Below are 17,048 nucleotides of genomic sequence, written 5' to 3'. Positions count from 1 at the left end.
CTGAAAAATTTCAGCCTCTTTTTCTGGAAAATAATGCTAAATAATTTAGAGCAAATACTTATTTTAATAATTAAAATAATTAAGGTCAAATTGCATCAGATCAAAGATGAGACGCAGGGCACTTTCAGGAAAGCATGGTCTAATGACAAAGCTAAAGGTGTGGCTGTAAAATCCTTTGTTATGAACTCATAAAGATCATAAAGATCACATGTGGCCACTCAGAGTGAAGGCCCTCTAAAGTGTTTAAATGTGTTTCTCCCAGATCCTTCCCCTCGAACAATAGGGCTCCTAAGAAGCCTAAGAACACTGTCTCTAACAGTTGCATCAGAAACTCAAAGTAGGGAAGGGTTTATCTTAAGAAGGTTTGAGGGTGTGGCTGTGTCTAATGAAGTGGTGAACCCCATAAAGATTCACAGGTGACTCACAAAGTTTGAGAAATAGAATTACATATGTAGAGACATTTCTGGTCAGAAGGGGGCAGAGGTTATATAAAATGATAAGAAGTTATTGGAGCCATAAATTCTACTGTGAGGAAGTCCACTGAGAAAACTACTCAGTTGCAAATTCATACTACCTTTCATGAAAATGGAAGGATGACTCAGAGGGTAGATACAAGTTCCCAGAGGGCAGAGACCAGAGCTATGAAGAATTATTCTCAGACCTTGAGACCTCATCAAGGAACTTTACATTTTCCCAATTGGATTTCAGAATTGCTGTGGACCAGTGACTCCTTTGTGCCTTCTCCTTTCCTCCCTTTTGAGCAGAGATGTCTATAGCAATTATCCTCTGTTTGTTCTACCACAATATGTTGGGTGTATGAGAGGCAGATAAATTGTTCCTTTAGTTTCACAGGTGTATATAGAGAGAAAGACTAAACCTGAGGAGCTCTACTTAATGAACTACACTGAGGACATTCACATTCACATGGACATGATTTAGATGGTAAGATTCTGGACTTCGAGCTAATGCTTTAATAAGATGAGCCTTTTGATAGCCTTGGGAAAGAATTAGTGTATTTTACATATGAAGGAAGTGCAAATAGCTTTTTTGCCAGAGGGTATAAGCACCCTCTGATGGATTTAAAAGCATGTCCATAAATTCTTTGCTACTTCTCCCTTTAAGTGTGAGCTGGACTTAATGATTTGCTTCTAACGAAGAGAATACGGTGGAAGTAACGGTAGGTCATCTTCAATATTAGGTTATAAAAGACCATAGCTTCCAGTTTGGGTGCAATCTCTCTCTTGCATCACTTGTTCTGAGGCAACACGTGAAATGAGAGGCCCTATGGAGAGGTCGATGTGACAAAGTTTCCTGTCAACAGTTATGTGACTTTGAAAATAGAACCTCTACCTTCATTAAGTCTTCAGAAACTTTAGTCTTGGTCAAGAGTTTGACTGAAATCTTGTGAGAAACCTTGAGCAGAAATATCCAGATTGCTGATCCTCAGAAACCATGTGAGATAGGAAATGTTTGTTGTTTCAAACTGCTAAGTTGGTTATGCAGCAATAGATAACCTCTACACTCTCTACGCAGCTCCCTCCTCTCTGGTACTGTATCCTGTAAATTCCAGTCATCTTGCTCTGTCTTCTCTTCTTAACTCAGCTAGTCTTCAGGGTTCTGTTTGGATTCCTCCTCCCTGTGCTGAAGCTTGTAGACTGCCTCCAGATAGTAAGCTGGGGAAATTGTAATGATCACCTGTTTGTTTCCTTTCTCTCATAGTCACAGTCCTAGGCTCCCGTTGTCCAATATCTGAAAACCATTGTTTTTTACATTTTGTCTCTTTTCCTAATTGCTTAAGATGAGAGTTAAATCTGGTTCCTGTTACTCTATCATGGCCAGAACTAGCTTAAGTCTTGATTTCGATTTAGATGTGAGTGCTACTGGGAGTTGATATCCTCATGCAACTCAGTGAAAGGGTTCTTCGTATTTTCTTAAGATTTTAATGTTTTTTGGAGAGGAAAGGACTTGAGATTAGCTTTACGTTGTGAGAGGCTTAGGGCCAATGAGTGAGGAGAATGAGGAAGGGCTGAAGGCCTCAAAGCAAACTTTCTACACAGAGAAGCATGGGTTATAAAATGCAACATGTGAGCACCTGGGTATAAGAACAGTTGGTTCCACTTACTCTGATGCTTTGTCACTTACCTCCACCCCATAAAAGCAGTGCTTGGTTGATGCTAGCTACCATCTGGTGACATATGTAGTGACCTGTCTTAACCAACATGTTTTTCCCAGCTGCTCTTTTCTTCCTCTAAGGTTGGTGATGCACACACATGTCACAGTCTTGCCTTTCCTCCTCTATTTCACCACTTACATTTTACTTAATTCCAAATCAGGCTAGTTCTTTTTTTTACATATGTACATACTCAAACCCAATTTAACTGATGCTCTTATTTGCACCTCTAAGTCTCTTTTACATAAGCACAAAATTTTCACACAGTCATTTCTTTCTTAGGCTTATTCTCTGTGTAAGCCAGATAAATCATGCTGATAGTAACTGATCACCAACAGATCTAGACTTGTAATTCTGGGTCAAGGAGTTGGAATAAAATACCATACAGAAATCAATATCTATCATCTTCTAAAGCATCTTAGAGAATTTCCACATGCATTTGGTATATAAATCATTGTATTAGGGTGATGTAAAAAAGGTATATAAAAGAAATCATTCCTACCTTTTCAAAAAATTGATAGTCTAGTAGAAGAAATATGTACATGAGTCATTACAACACAAATGATTTATAAAAGCCTTTGAAAATATACAAATAAATTATAACAGTATTTCAAATAGGAGAAAGAGTAGAGACAGTTGGGAATTAGGCAAACTTTTATGTAACAATCAATAGTAACCTCTACTGTAAGGGATTGGAATGGGTTAATGGCTATATATAGCAGGGGAAAAAAGGGAAAGATGGGAACTTACATAGGCAACCTGTGCTTTTAAATATATTTAATTTAATCGTATGGCTCATCTAGTTTTAAGGAATCACAAATGTATTCCAATAAATACACACAATGTAATATGCATTCCTTCTACAGTTTTATATTTTTGTTGATATTCTTGTTAAAATTACATGAGAAACATTTTATTTAACACTCAAATCCTTGTGGAGGTGTTTCATTGAAACTAACCTTCTGTGTTAAAAATGTGCTTTATTTCTTAAAAATAAACTGCCTCTGATTTCTTGTCTAGTTTTAACTCTGTAGAGTCCCATAAAAAGGAGGGTGTAGGCTCCTAAGTAACCTAGATACCTCGTGAGTGTCTGGAAACCCACACCCACCCTAGTTACTCCAGCTTTAGAGATTTTACAAGACAAGGTTTGCAGACAGACACACCTAGAGTGTCTTTATGTTTGTTTTTAATCTCTGGACAACTCAAAGGAAGTATTCTAGTACCCATCTTATTCAAACAATGGCTTTCCTTTGAAATAAGATCATCTGCCTCCCTCAAAGGCATACTAGTCACCTTTGACACTAGCAACAGAAGGGAAAACAACAAAGGATGTGGGGAACCAACCTCAGTGCTGGAATTTTTAAAAACTGATTTGCATTAACTCTTATTTCTAGGTGTCTGGCCTAGTTCAGAGGGTGCAAATGGCAGGTTAGATCAATCACCCTTGAGTCTGATGTGAAAGGTTTGATGTGGCCGAGAAAGAGGTGCAGAGAGGGGAGTAGGTACTAGGAAGAGCTGTAAGAGAAAAAGCAAGAATATTTAAGGTTGAATTGCGCCCCAAAGACGAAACATAGCAAAAACACATTTTTTAACGGAAAAAAAAAAGGCGAAATAATCTCACTTGGCCTGAGATCTTTAGAATACAGTATTTAATGCCGGTCTCTTTAATCTCACCCTCATTAGGAGTGTGTGTGTGCATGAGTTAGAGAGAGAGAGAGAGAGAGAAACTGAGAGCACTGATGAATGGGAAGCCGGAAAGATAAGGTGGGATAAGGGGCTCTGAAATGTCAGGGTGTCTACTGTCCTGGGAACTTTTGAAGCACACTCCATGACGAATTACATTATCTCCAGGCTTAGAAAATTCCCAGAGACAAAGATGGGAAGAAAAATCAAAGGTCTTTGGTAAATGGGGCCGCTGCTTTGTGCTCAAGTCTGCACTAAGTTTGGCTTTTGTGTGATGTGTGGATGGGGGTAGAACTCCACTGAAGGAGGAACCCGAGTAAGGGGGTGAGCTGGGGAGGGGACGGCCCTTCTACCTGCACACACCTCAGCAGGGAGGAGGGGGTGCCGCGTAAGGATGCAAATCCGGCCTCCCAGAGTGGCCAATCAGGAGTCGGGTGAGGGAATTTGGTTCCCCACCCCACTCCAACCGGGCTTGTGAGCACGTGTGCGGTGTTCTGGGACCTTTGTCCCGCAAAGTCTCGCTTGGCGGGCGCCCCTTGGTCCCTTTTTCTTGTCGGATCCTCTTGAATCTTCTCCACACCCCACCTCACGAATCGTGTCTTCCCCTCATCCCCTTACAAATTCCCTCCCGCGCCGCTGCGGGTAGGAGCCTGGAGCCCTCCGGTCCCGAGGACGGTGCGAAGCGTGGCACGCCCGGCTGCTGGGACCGTGGCACCAGCCCCTGGCAGTTTCGCGTGGGTGCAGGCGGCTAGCCGCTGCTCGGACACCGCGGCGCTCCTGCCCGCGCGGGGCAGTCCTCCGCCTGTCCCGAAGCAGCGCTGCCTGTCTTGCGCCGGCCGGCTCTCGGCTGACTGTGGGGCTGTCCTGAGGGGCTCCGGAAACTCCTGCGACGTCCAGAACACAGAAAATAGACTCATCACCTAATTCGACAGGGAGCCGGAGCGCTGCGGGGCCGCGCGCTGCCTGCCCCCGCTCCTCCCCACCCCCACCCCCACCCGTGCTCCAGCAGCCTCTCGGAGTCACACAGCAACCCCCCCCCCCCCCCCCCCCCGCGGCAGACAAAGGGCCTGGGCAAACTCGCCGCCCGGCCTCCTTGCGCTCCGGGAGGCGGCGGCGGCGACTGCGGCGCTGGCGGCGGCTGCTGCGACCGCGGTAGATCGCGCAAGGAGGCGCGCGCGGGGCCGGGAGCGCGGTATGGGGAAGAGCCGCGAGATGCGCCTGACTCACGTCTGCTGCCTTCTCTACCAGCTGGGGGTCCTGTCGAATGGGATAGTTTCAGGTAAGTTCTTCCGTGACTTTGGACTTGCTTTCCACCTTCCCCCAGCGGAGACCGGGCACGCACGGGTCGGAAGGGCTGGCGCAGCTGTGCGCCGTGAGCAGGGCTCCACGGGAAGCAATAAAAACCGGCGTGCGGTTGCGGGTGAGAGGGTCACGCTCCTGACCGAAGCGCACTTCTCGCGGCCTCATTTCAACAACGTGGAATGCTTAGTTTTTCTCTCACGAGAGTAATAAGATTTGCAAAGGTACGTTTACAGCACCTGGAGGAAAATTGGGACGTAAAGAAATTGATAGCTCTGCCTTGCTCTGGCAGATACTTAAGGAAATCATTTAATTGTGCTGGAGTCTTTGCACCGGTTTTCTTTTCTACAGCTAAGTGCTGTCACCAAACTTTGCAGCCCCACTCTTCCCCTCCCCCTGCCCCGATAATCATACTTTTATTTTGAAAGTGCTGGGGTCTGTAATCTGATCGCTAGGCTTCAGGGGTTGCGAGAGTTTCAGGGGCTAGACGGGTGGTCTCCAGCGCGTTACCCGTGAGCCCTGTGTGCGGAGTGTGTGCCCGGGGACGCTTGTGCTACTGGAATCGCGGCACCTTAAGCCTCGCACTTCTCTGTCTGCCCCGCCCGCAGGGCTGCAGTTCGCCCCCGACCGCGAGGAGTGGGAAGTCGTGTTTCCTGCGCTCTGGCGCCGGGAGCCGGTGGACGCGGCCGGCGGCAGCGGGGGCAGCGCGGACCCAGGCTGGGTGCGCGGCGCCACGGGCGGCGGAGGCGCCCGAGTTCAGGCGGCCGGCAGCTCCCGCGAGGTGCGCTCCGTGGCCCCGGTGCCGCCCCAGGAGCCCGCGGAAGGCCGGTCAGAGCCCCGGCCCCGACCCCCGCCGCCGGGGGGCGAAGAAGACGAGGAGCTCGAATCGCAGGAAGTGCCGCGGGGATCCAGCGGGGCTGCCGCCCTGTCCCCGGGTGCCCCGGCCTCGTGGCAGCCGCCGCCCCCATCTCCCCCCCCGGCGCAGCAAGCAGAGCCGGACGGCGACGAGGTACTGCTGCGGATCCCGGCCTTCTCTCGGGACCTATACCTGCTGCTCCGGAGAGACGGCCGCTTCCTGGCGCCGCGCTTCGCGGTGGAACAGCGGCCGAGTCCGGGCCCGGGCCCCACGCGGGCAACAGCCGCCCCGCGCCCTCCGGCGCCACCCGACGCCTCCTGCTTCTACACCGGGGCTGTGCTGCGGCACCCTGGCTCGCTGGCCTCTTTCAGCACCTGCGGAGGTGGCCTGGTAAGCGCCTTTCCTTCCCCAGCTCTCCTCTTCCCCCTGCCACTCCTCCCTCTCCCCCTCGTAGACCAGTCTGATTTGCCTGCACCTCATCCCCTTACGAAGTGCGCCCTGACCTTGGCCCTAGTCTGCACCCCCTGCACGGAGTCTCTACCGTGTACTTCCCATACAACATTTCCAGGGCAGTGAATCTGAAGGCTAATTGTTTGGATTAATAGCCTTCTGCTAGATGGTCATAAGTTTCTTCATAACACTGGGTAAAACTGTCTCCTTGCAATTCTTCCCACTGGTTTTATTTCTGCTTTTCAAAATAAGCCCACCACGTGGTGTCTTTTAGGAGACTGGAAGACAACCAGTCTGCTCACTGCTGAATCTCCTCCTTGTTTGCCCCTCACCCCCAGTTTCTCATCTATTATCTCATAGTTTTTTTCATGTCCCACTTCAAAGCTGTCAGAACAGTCCTCTAGGGAGTTACGTTCTGACAGCTGTCTGGAATTTAAACACATTCACGCTCACACGGGACACCTGTTCACTGTTCCTGTGAGAAACGAGGGGAGAAGGAGTTAACTCAAAGGCTGCGAGCAGTTGGCTAATGGATGACATGAGAATCCAGTCAGTACTTGAAGGGTTATGGTTCTATGATTTAACATTTCTTTTCTAAGGTTTACATTTTACTTGGCAAAAGTTTCTTTTCTTTTCTCCACTCCATGGGGGAAAATAGCAGGGATGAGAGCCTGGCTAAGAGGCCTGTTGGAGCTAGAAAGTAAAAGCCATTTGCCCTGTCTGAATAATACAGATCATCATTCCATTTCCCCCCGTGTCTTTTGACCCAGGGTTTGGGATAATTGTTGCCTCCTGTAAGTTGACCTTTACTTTGTGGTAAAGTATACATAACATAAAACTTACAATTTTGACCATTTTTATGTCCAGTCAGTGGTGTTAAGTACATTCACATTGTTGTGTAGCCATCATCACTGTGGACTTTACTGTTGGTTTAAGGCAAAACCCACAAAATATTGTAAACACGCACGTGATTTGTGGCTTCATTTTGATATTCCAAGTGAGCCATTGATGAAATCCACAAGGACTTCTCTGAAAGCAACCTGCTCATTTGGAGAAAAATCCAATAGTAATGGACAGCAGAAAATATCAGCACAATCAAAGGCACCCAAAGCCATGAAATGGAAAAAGATGGTTAAAAATCCAAACAAAATGAAACTGGAAATTTTTACCTATACCCTTCTGAGATACCACAGTCAAATGATGTAAAGTGCCACACAGGACTGTATTTTACCAGATGCTCATAATGACGAATATTCAAATATGGTCATTTTTAGCCATGAGTGGAAAAAAATGGCATGGAAAAATTACATGAAAAGCTTTTAAAAATGTTTTTTGTGGAGCGGATGTTTGAACACTTCACTGGGGGAAACATTTTGTGGGGATTTCATTGTCCACCGGTTTTTGGCCGGAGATTAAATAATTACATATAGAAAGTTCCTGGTGCGGTAGAAGCAATAGGGGATAAAGCATTTCACTGTGTTGAAATGTGGGCTTTTGGTCAGATTTTCCAAATGAGCTCTGCCTTCTCTCCATACTTAAAGGAGCAAAGTTAGAATTATGAGTAGGTTTTTCATAGACTGAATAGGAGTTTGACATACCTCCCTGTTTATCATGTTGGACTTTTACTCACTTTTCCTATTAGCCACATATGTATGTGTTCTGAACTGGGAAGTCTTTGTTGTTGAAGAAAACTGACATTGCTAGCAATACAGTGTAGCAGTCAGACTTTGAGTAAAAAGTTAGGCAAATAGCCAAGAAGGTTGGGTTTGTTACTCCAGACTCTGTCATGCCAGCCCTTTCCCTTATGAGGGTGGATTAGGAAAGGGAAAGCATAATTTGTTATCTGAGCTCTGACATTGGCCTGTTCCCTACTGATTGACAAGTCCCTTTCCTCTCTGGGATCTAGTTTTCATAAGTAAAATGAGAGAATCTGATGACTTAATTAAAATTGGATGATAGAATGAAAATTTTGTTGCATGCTAAATATATTCTAGAGCCTGCACTAGGGGCTCACAGATTAGAAGCACATCATATACAAGTAGATACGACACAGGTGGTCATGAAACAGTGACTTAGCAGCATGTTAAATCAGATGTTATGCCTGAGGTTAAACCACGCTTGGGGAGTTGGGGAAGGCTTCCCAAGGCAGAGTTTCAGTGGATTTTGAAGCATGGGGAGCCTTTCTCCAGGCAGGAAAGGGCTGGCAGTGTTACAGATAGAAGGAAGAGACTGAGTGGAGATGAGAAAATGCAGAGCCTAACAAGCGAATGAAAAAAAAAGTTTCTTCCGACGAGGCCAGAAGGTGCAATAAGGGGAAGTGATCCTAAACTGTCTGGTGAGATCAGACCTCAAAAGCCTTGTCTGCCTGAGTACAGGCTTTTTCTCTTTAACTGTTGATTATCGAAGGATTGCATTCTTGTTTTTCTCTATTTAAATTCTGTGATCCAGTAATTCTAATGTGAGGCATCATGATGTCTTTATATGAAGGTGCATTCTTTATAAATGCAACTCCTTTAGTTTGCAACAGTTTTTTCTTCTCAGTAAAAGCTTTCTGACTGTCAGATGCACAGGAAAGAGTAGATTACAAAGTACACCTTCCCTTCCCCTCTCTCAGTAGCAAGTTTTACCCACTTGTGCCTGAACTCCTCAACACCTTTTGAATTATTACATATTTGAAAGGTTCTAAATGTCTCTACCAAAGGAAATAGATAACAGTTATCAAGTATTGCAAAGCGGTGAACATTTGTTAAGACTGGCCAATTCATTCTCCAGATATCAATCTAACTTGTGCTATAAAGGGAAAAGTGATTGAATGGAGATTTTGGTTACAGGTTCCAGTGTTGCCTCTTCAAAGTACTTAATCTTTCTGGATCTTATTTCCCTTATTTGTAAAATGCACAAATTGTATTTGTATGTCTAGCAATTAATGTATGAAGTGTTCTTACTATTTTCCCTTATTAGTCTCTAATACTGAAAAATAATTGAGATCTAATGGGCACATAAGTAATATTAAGTAATTAAGCATTTATTGAACGACTCCTTTGAGCAAGGCATTTTGTAAGTACAGAGAACACAGAAAGGAGATGAGAAAGCCTTGGTATGTTTCAAGGAGTTCCCAACCTGGCTTGCCAGTCACAGATATAAATAGGGAAATAAAGTAGGTTGTGTTACATACAGATGTAGGAATGTCCCAAGTGCTATGATGATACTCTCTTGTTCATCTCTTCACTTCCAGAACATGGTAAGATATCTAGTTTTTAGTAGGCATCCAGTAAAAATCACTGAATAGAATATTACACATATAGTACGTTATTCTGATTTAAATAGTAATCTCTAAAAAATTAAAGTACAAAAAGCAACAAATTAAATTTCACGAAAGAGTGAAACAATCATGTTTGCTCAAAATTAACACTTTTTTAACAAAAGCATACCTAAGCACTGGGCCAAGATAAACTACATCAGTACATTCCTTGCCTGTGATTCTCTTTAGATTGATGATTACTGGCTATCAGTAATATTTAGATTACTTTTCCAGGATGATAAAGAGTAACTACTAAGACTTACTTAAACTTAGAGTTTTATAAATTTAGAGTTTTATATAGTAGTTATGCTGATTAGCTCTTCATGCAAAATCTGCAGCCTTGTGTAAATTCCGTTTTTTGTTTTTTGTTTTTTTCAATTTACTCCCTTATGCGAATCAAAGTATTTGGTACCATGGGAAGTTTTGAACACTTAAGTATTTGGAGGCATCCCTTTTGGACAAGGAACTTTATCAAGTACCAGTATGGAAATAGGAGAGGAGGGTATGAAGACAGGGAAAAGGTAGTACATACCTAGGAGAACTGGAGTAGAAGTGGAGTCAACATCCAAATGAAAAAAAATTGCAGAATAACGTCACACATCCAGCTGCTTTGTTCAAGCCAAATCTTAGGAATGACAGAAAAGATATTCTAAATAAATCTAAAGCAGTATTCTAAAAGAATGCCATCAGTACATCCGACATTTTGAGTATCTTCTGAAAGACTGCAAACAGATTGGATTGGATTAATGGAAAACATATAGATATTAGAGAATATGTGTGAATGCAGGCAGCTGTGGCAGAGGTGCTACTGCACTTGCAAAGAAAGAGAGGGCCATGAGCACAAGGGGCCCTTGAATAACAGCACTATTGGTTTTGTCTGCTGTCCAGTTGTGCCAGGTAGCAGAGGCCAAATGTGTGTCCCTAGGCAAGAGCGGAGAGAATAGTAGTAGAGCTTTCCCGGACGTGTGGGTGACACCAGAGGATAGAGAGTCTCCACTCTCAAAAGTTGAGCCATTGACTTCCTGCATGCAGTAGATGGCCCTACTTGTCCCTCCAAATAACTAGAGGAGAGCTGGTCACAACAGATAGGTGAGTAGGAAACCAACAAAAAGAGATGAGCTGACACCTAAGAATATCACACTGTTAAGAAAACAAACCATATAAAAGAGAGTCATCAAATTGGTTGATTAAAACCATGAAGCAAAAATCTTACTAAATAGAATACTTTAACTGAAAAATAAGAGTAGATATATATTCGTGGAAAAAACCAGGACAGCTGCTGTCTGTAAAGAAATGATTAGATACGGGCTTCCCTGGTGGCGCAGTGGTTGAGAGTCCACCTGCCGAAGCAGGGGACACAGGTTCGTGCCCCGGTCCGGGAAGATCCCACATGCCGCGGAGCGGCTGGGCCCGTGAGCCATGGCTGCTGAGCCTGCGCGTCCGGAGCCTGTGCTCCGCAACGGGAGAGGCCACAACGGTGAGAGGCCCGCATATGGCAAAAAAAAAACCATTAGATACAATGGAACTCACATTATATGATTATTAGAATTAAAAACTCCATAGATGAACTGGTAAGTAAATTTGTGACCTAGAAGGCAAACCCAGAAATTGTCCCAGAATAGAACATAAAGGACAAATGGATGCAAAATACGAAAGAAAATTTGTGAGCCATGAATCATAGATTTATATGGTCCAAATTTCTTTTTTTTTTTTTTACATCTTTATTGGAGTATAATTGCTTTACAATGGTGTGTTAGTTTCTGCTTTATAACAAAGTGAATCAGTTATACATATACATATACATATGTTCCCATATCTCTTCCCTCTTGCGTCTCCCTCCCTCCCACCCTCCCTATCCCACCCCTCTAGGCCAAATTTCTTTAATATGGGAGTTAATTTAAAAAAATAAGTTAAAGGAGAGAGTTTTAAAAATGCATGCAAATGAACCCTAAACATTTGATTCTATATACGTCACCAAAATATACATTCATTAGCCAAGCTTTGGATGTGAGGCCAGATACTACGCCTTTGAGTGTAGGTCAGATAACTGGTGCTCCTGGTGAGCCTTACTCACGATGCACCAAGACCAATTTCCAATATAGGTTTCTGTATTTGGAATAAAATTTAAAAGACAAATGCAAGGCAATTTATGTGTAGAATCCTGGACTTTTAAAACTTTCAAATCTTGTACAGTTTCATCCCAAATAAAATTGCAGCACTTTTTGTTTTTAGCAACTTAACCTTTCTCAGGGTTTTCCAAAGTTTTCATAGAAACAAAGACATCTTTTGCACTTATATTTCACTTGCATTAATATTTAGGTTTGATTAAATTATGTAATTACAAAATGTTGTGAACATATGTTCAAGCAAATACAGCTGATTCTTGGTGAACATACAGGCTGACTGGTGGAAGTAATTGTTTGCAACAAGACAAGAGAGGAATCTAAGCTCAGTGAGCGTTGGGCATACTGCATGCCTCAGTGATCATGTTTTCTGGACGGTGTGGAGAGTGTTATTTAATTCAGTAATTTGAGATGAATTGGTTGATGGAACTGGTGTTGGTTAGGTAGAGGTTAAAGAGAATTTTTTTGTATCAGAATCAAATTTGCCCCATAAATAAAGGAAGACACACGTCTTCAGACTGAAAGACCAACCACTAAACAGAGAGTAGCATAAGGAAAGAGAGACCCAAACCTAGACTCATTGTGGCAGAATCTTAGAAAATCAAAGATAAAGAGAAAATCCTACATGTTTAATAAAGGGAAGATGATCTACAATAAGATGAGTGTCAGATTGATGTTAGAGATTGAATCAGTAATACCAGATGCTAGGGGGTCATGAGTTGATAGCCTCAGATTTCTGATGAAATGTGATTTTGAATCCTAGATTCAGCCAAATTACCATTCAGACCTAAAGGCAGAATGAAATCATTTTCAAAATTACAAGGACTCAGACTTTACCACACAGAACCTCCAAAAAGTTATGCAATGAAAATCTTCCTTCAGCAGCCTTTCCCCAGTTATTGCTCAGTATCCCTTCCTAGAGGTGGCCAGGGTTATTAGTTTCTAGCGGGTGAGCTAGAGGTAATTGACACATAAACAAATAAAATGCATTAAGAGCTTTTAAAAGCCACATTATTTACACACACACACACACACACACACACACGCACACACTGATGTGTGAGATTATCACATAATGAGTGTCTAAAGAGAATCCCCTTTCTGTTTTGGTACTTCCATTTTATCTGATTGCAAAAATGTGGCATAATTTCCTTAATCAGTTTGGTGTGGATGTACGTTTAATGGATTCCAGTATTTTCCTTTTATGAACAGTGCTAAATGAATAAGACTCTGTAGATATGTCGTTCTGCCTATGTCATGCCCTTGTCAAAGGGCAAATGTATTGGTAATTTGGGGGCAATATTGCCTGATTGTACCCCATGGAGGTATGCCACTTTACACTCTCAGGTCAGCAGAGAAACAGAGTACGTCTTTCAGCTATGCTGTCACCAATATAGGTATTAGTAAAAATTTTGATCTTTGTAGAATCTAATGGGCAAGAAATGTTATCTCAAAGTAGTTTTAATTTACATTTTTTTCATATTAATGGTGAGACTGACCATCTTTTCATATTTTTATTCTCATTTCCTTTCCTGTAAACTTTCTGTTCATTTCTTTTACTCATTTTTCTATTAGGTGTTTGGTCTTTTTCATTTCTAATTCCAGTGCTCTTTTTCTATGAGTATATTATTTATTTATTTTTAATTTAAATAAGTAAATTAATTTATTTTTTGGCTGCGTTGGGTCTTTGTTGCTGCGCGCAGGCTTTCTCTAGTTGCGGTGAACGGGGGCTACTCTTCGTTGCCGTGCGCGGGCTTCTCATTGTGGTGACTTTTCTTCTTGCGGAGCACAGGCTCTAGGTGCACGGGCTTCAGTAGTTGTGGCTCAAGAGCTCAAGAGTGCAGTCTCAGTAGTTGTGGTGCACGGGCTTAGTTGCTCCACGGCATGTGGGATCTTCTCGGACCAGGGCTTGAACCCGTGTCCCCTGCATTGGCAGACAGATTCTTAACCACCGCGCCACCAGGGAAGTCCCTTTCTATGAGTATTTTAAAAAGATAAATGTTAATAACAAAATAATACAAGCTGAGTATAGAGAGTTTAGAAAATACATAAAATAAGTCATCTGTAATCTTAACATCCATAGATAAGCACTGTTAACTTTCTTGTGGATATGCTGTAAAGGAAATATAAATACCGAATAAACATTCACAGTTTTTTCAAATGTATTAGGAAACTAGGGAAAAATTTTTCTCAATCATCACTTTTGGTTCATAGATTGGCACAGATTGCAGATTAATAGTATCTGGTGGGCACGCTTGGGGAACACTTAACCTTATACATTGTAGGGGAGTAAATTGGGTAGAGCCTCTTGTGTGGTATGTATTTAAATTTTAAACATGCTTAGTTTTCAGCAATTCTGCTTGTAGGTATCAATATTAGAGGAATATTCACATAAGAGCAAAAGATTTATGTATAAGCCTATTCATCGCAGCATTGTTTTCAAGAGCAGAGCACTCTAAAAGTTCATCAGTAGTGAGCTAGTTACATCTATATACTGTGCCGAATACCCAGAGAACAAAACGGTAAATAGTTCTTGCTTCAAGGTCCTTACAGTTTTTAAGGAAACTTCTCTTTGCCTCAACTTGTCCTACCTGTCTTTTTCACGGTACTATTAAGTGTTCAGTGTTTCCTTATCAACTTTAAGTGCACATCTCCTTAAACCATCCATGGTTTTCCTTTTTAAAAGTTAGAACGGCATGAATGATTTTGTTCCCGCTGACAGTGACACATGGAAGATGTTTCTGTACTTAGAGTGGCCAATATGCAGACACTCCAGTCTTTTTCTAAGGGAGTGATACAGTGAATTCTAGTAAAAAGAATCATTGTGCTGATGGAAAAAGCGATATTATACATTAAAAGTTAATAACCCCTTTAATCATGTGTTAATCTGTGTCTTAGTGTCCTGAGAGGCTTCAGGCATGGACCAATTTTGTGAGAAGAAATTTTGTTTATTTAATAATATTTATTAGATAATATTTAATATTAATATATACTTATTTGAAGTTTATTAGGTGAATCATAAAAATAGTATACCTTTTTAAATTCAGGAAATTCTGTATAGCAGTCTTAAAACATTTTTTATGCAGTACTAAAACAGAGCACATTTTTATTGAGTTCATGTACAATTGAATGTTTCTGCTTAATTACAGTTACATTTTTACCCAGATGGTTTTATGGCTTTGTGTTTGCAAAATAAAGAATAATCAGAGGAGTTCCAGGTTCCTGATAGATGGGAATTGTATTGAGTTAGGGAAGTAATTGACGTATTTTAAAGCACCGAGAGAACCAGTAGTCCCCCTTGGATTATGATTTGTTGGTGGGGGGTGAGGTGGGTGGATGGGGGGTGTTCCTGAAGGGAAATTTTAAGGTTCCCACAACCAAGTGAGGACCATAATTTGATGCAGAGTGCACTTAGGGTGCAGCCATAGTGAGCACATCATCTTGTCTCCATCTCATCTTTATTCTAATGCCAAGCCCTAGACTGAGAGAAGTGAGAAAATGGGAACTCAGCCATTTCAATGCTAACCAGATATTCGTACAGGATTTTTGCATGGTGGTGTTAAGAAGGCCCTTGGGGATTAGAAAGTTTAGTACTTGCCTTTTCCAGCTGATTTCATTTCATAATGAACATCCATATATTTTCAATACATTATTAACTGCTTAGGCTTTAACGCAGATGATCAGGGAATGGAGCTGATGAGCCAGTTTCAGCATTATTTAAACAGCTCCTGCCTCCGTATTGCTTTCCAATTAAACTTATCAGACCTAAACCTTTTTTTTTCCTTCACAAGCTTATGAAGCTGTTTGGCCCCAGATTTTTCCTCTTCCCTCTGCCTGGCTTCACCTAAAATATATGACCACTTTCTGCAGTGAACCCACACCATCGGCTTTTAGATCATGCTTCTTGATGCCCTGTTTCTTAAAGTCTGGTGTGCAAGCACCTGTATCAAAATCATGGCAGTGGGGGTGAGGTAGTGGGAGCTGGGAATTCTCCATTTAAAATGAGAATCCCAGATTGAGCCTCAAAACTAAGAAGTGTATTTCAAAAGAATCCAAGGTAATTCCTGTGCAGGCTCAGATTTGAGGGCAGCCACTCTAGTGGCTCGGAAAACTCCAGAGCTCAGGATCTTTAAGGACTGGATTTGCATCCATCAAACTTCATATCCTATGTGTCTTGAATGAATTTTAATACTGTCTTTCAGCTCCAACTATACTAAACTTGGATACCTCCTGTCCTTACCTTTAACATCTTTCCAGGAACCCACTCAGATGCCATTGAGCTAGCAAGGATTTTATGAATTTCAATTATTCAACAGGCTATAAATGTGAACTAGTTGGGAGATGATATAATGGGACCTTAATGCCAGTATGAATGTTTTCCTACTCTTTAGGTGAAAAAGTATACAAAAGTCGAAACTTGCTTCCCATTCTAGAATTTGGAAGTAAATAGAGATGAATTATTTCAAATTGTCATCAACAGTTTTATGGGTAATATAGCAGGAGACTTACTCCAGCTGTTTCATGATAGTTACTGTAGTAAAATAAAATTTATCAGAAATAAAGGAAGAAACATACCTTCAGATTGTAAAGGGCCTACCATACCACCAAGTTTAGATGTGGCTAAGTGAAGACTGAGGCACATTGTAGAGGCATATTAGAAAATAAGTGAGAAAATTAGAAACTCTTTGTGAGAGATTATCTACACTGGAATGGCAGAGCAGTGTGGTCAGGTTAAGAGGACTTTGGAGATGCATGAGAATTAAATGGTGAGCTATCTCAAATGGCAGAAATAACCTACCAAGGCTTATCTGCTCATTCATATTGCAAGAATTTGGATGTTAAGAGTCCTGTAAAACTCATTAGGATTAACAGTCAAAAAACATTAACATGCTAAGAGGAGTGGCCAGGCAGATAATTATATCAGCTAATCTGATTAGTGCAAATTGTCTATCTCCATTATAATTTGGATTTGAATGCACGTAGTGGCAACTAAAATGTGATAGGTACATTTCCATTATAAAAGTATTATATTACCAGCAAATATTTTAGTGTGCCCAGTTCATAGATAAGCAGTTCATTTATTGACAGAGGAACTTATGTATAGATAGCTTAGGGTCTTCACAGTGTTGACTGGTTGTGTGCTTACGGATAAATAGAACTTCAGCA

The 17,048-nt window shown here is 42.2% G+C and overlaps 1 protein-coding gene across 1 annotated transcript in view; it reads left to right on the top strand.

The window, feature by feature from the left end:
- The first annotated feature begins 5,047 nt into the window (after positions 1-5,047).
- Positions 5,048-17,048, top strand: part of ADAMTS19 (ADAM metallopeptidase with thrombospondin type 1 motif 19) — a 285,910-nt gene continuing 273,909 nt past the window's right edge. Inside the window, exons 1-2 of the mRNA XM_060008921.1 lie at positions 5,048-5,132; positions 5,761-6,398. Of these exons, the coding sequence (XP_059864904.1) occupies positions 5,048-5,132; positions 5,761-6,398 (723 nt within the window). The remainder of the gene's footprint in view (positions 5,133-5,760; positions 6,399-17,048) is intronic.

The sequence above is a fragment of the Delphinus delphis genome, chromosome 3 (genome assembly GCF_949987515.2).
Source record: "Delphinus delphis chromosome 3, mDelDel1.2, whole genome shotgun sequence".
Classification (NCBI taxonomy): Eukaryota; Metazoa; Chordata; class Mammalia; order Artiodactyla; family Delphinidae; genus Delphinus; species Delphinus delphis.
The sequence above is the reverse complement of the archived record's forward strand: the minus strand, read 5'-3'. Positions and strand labels throughout refer to the sequence as shown.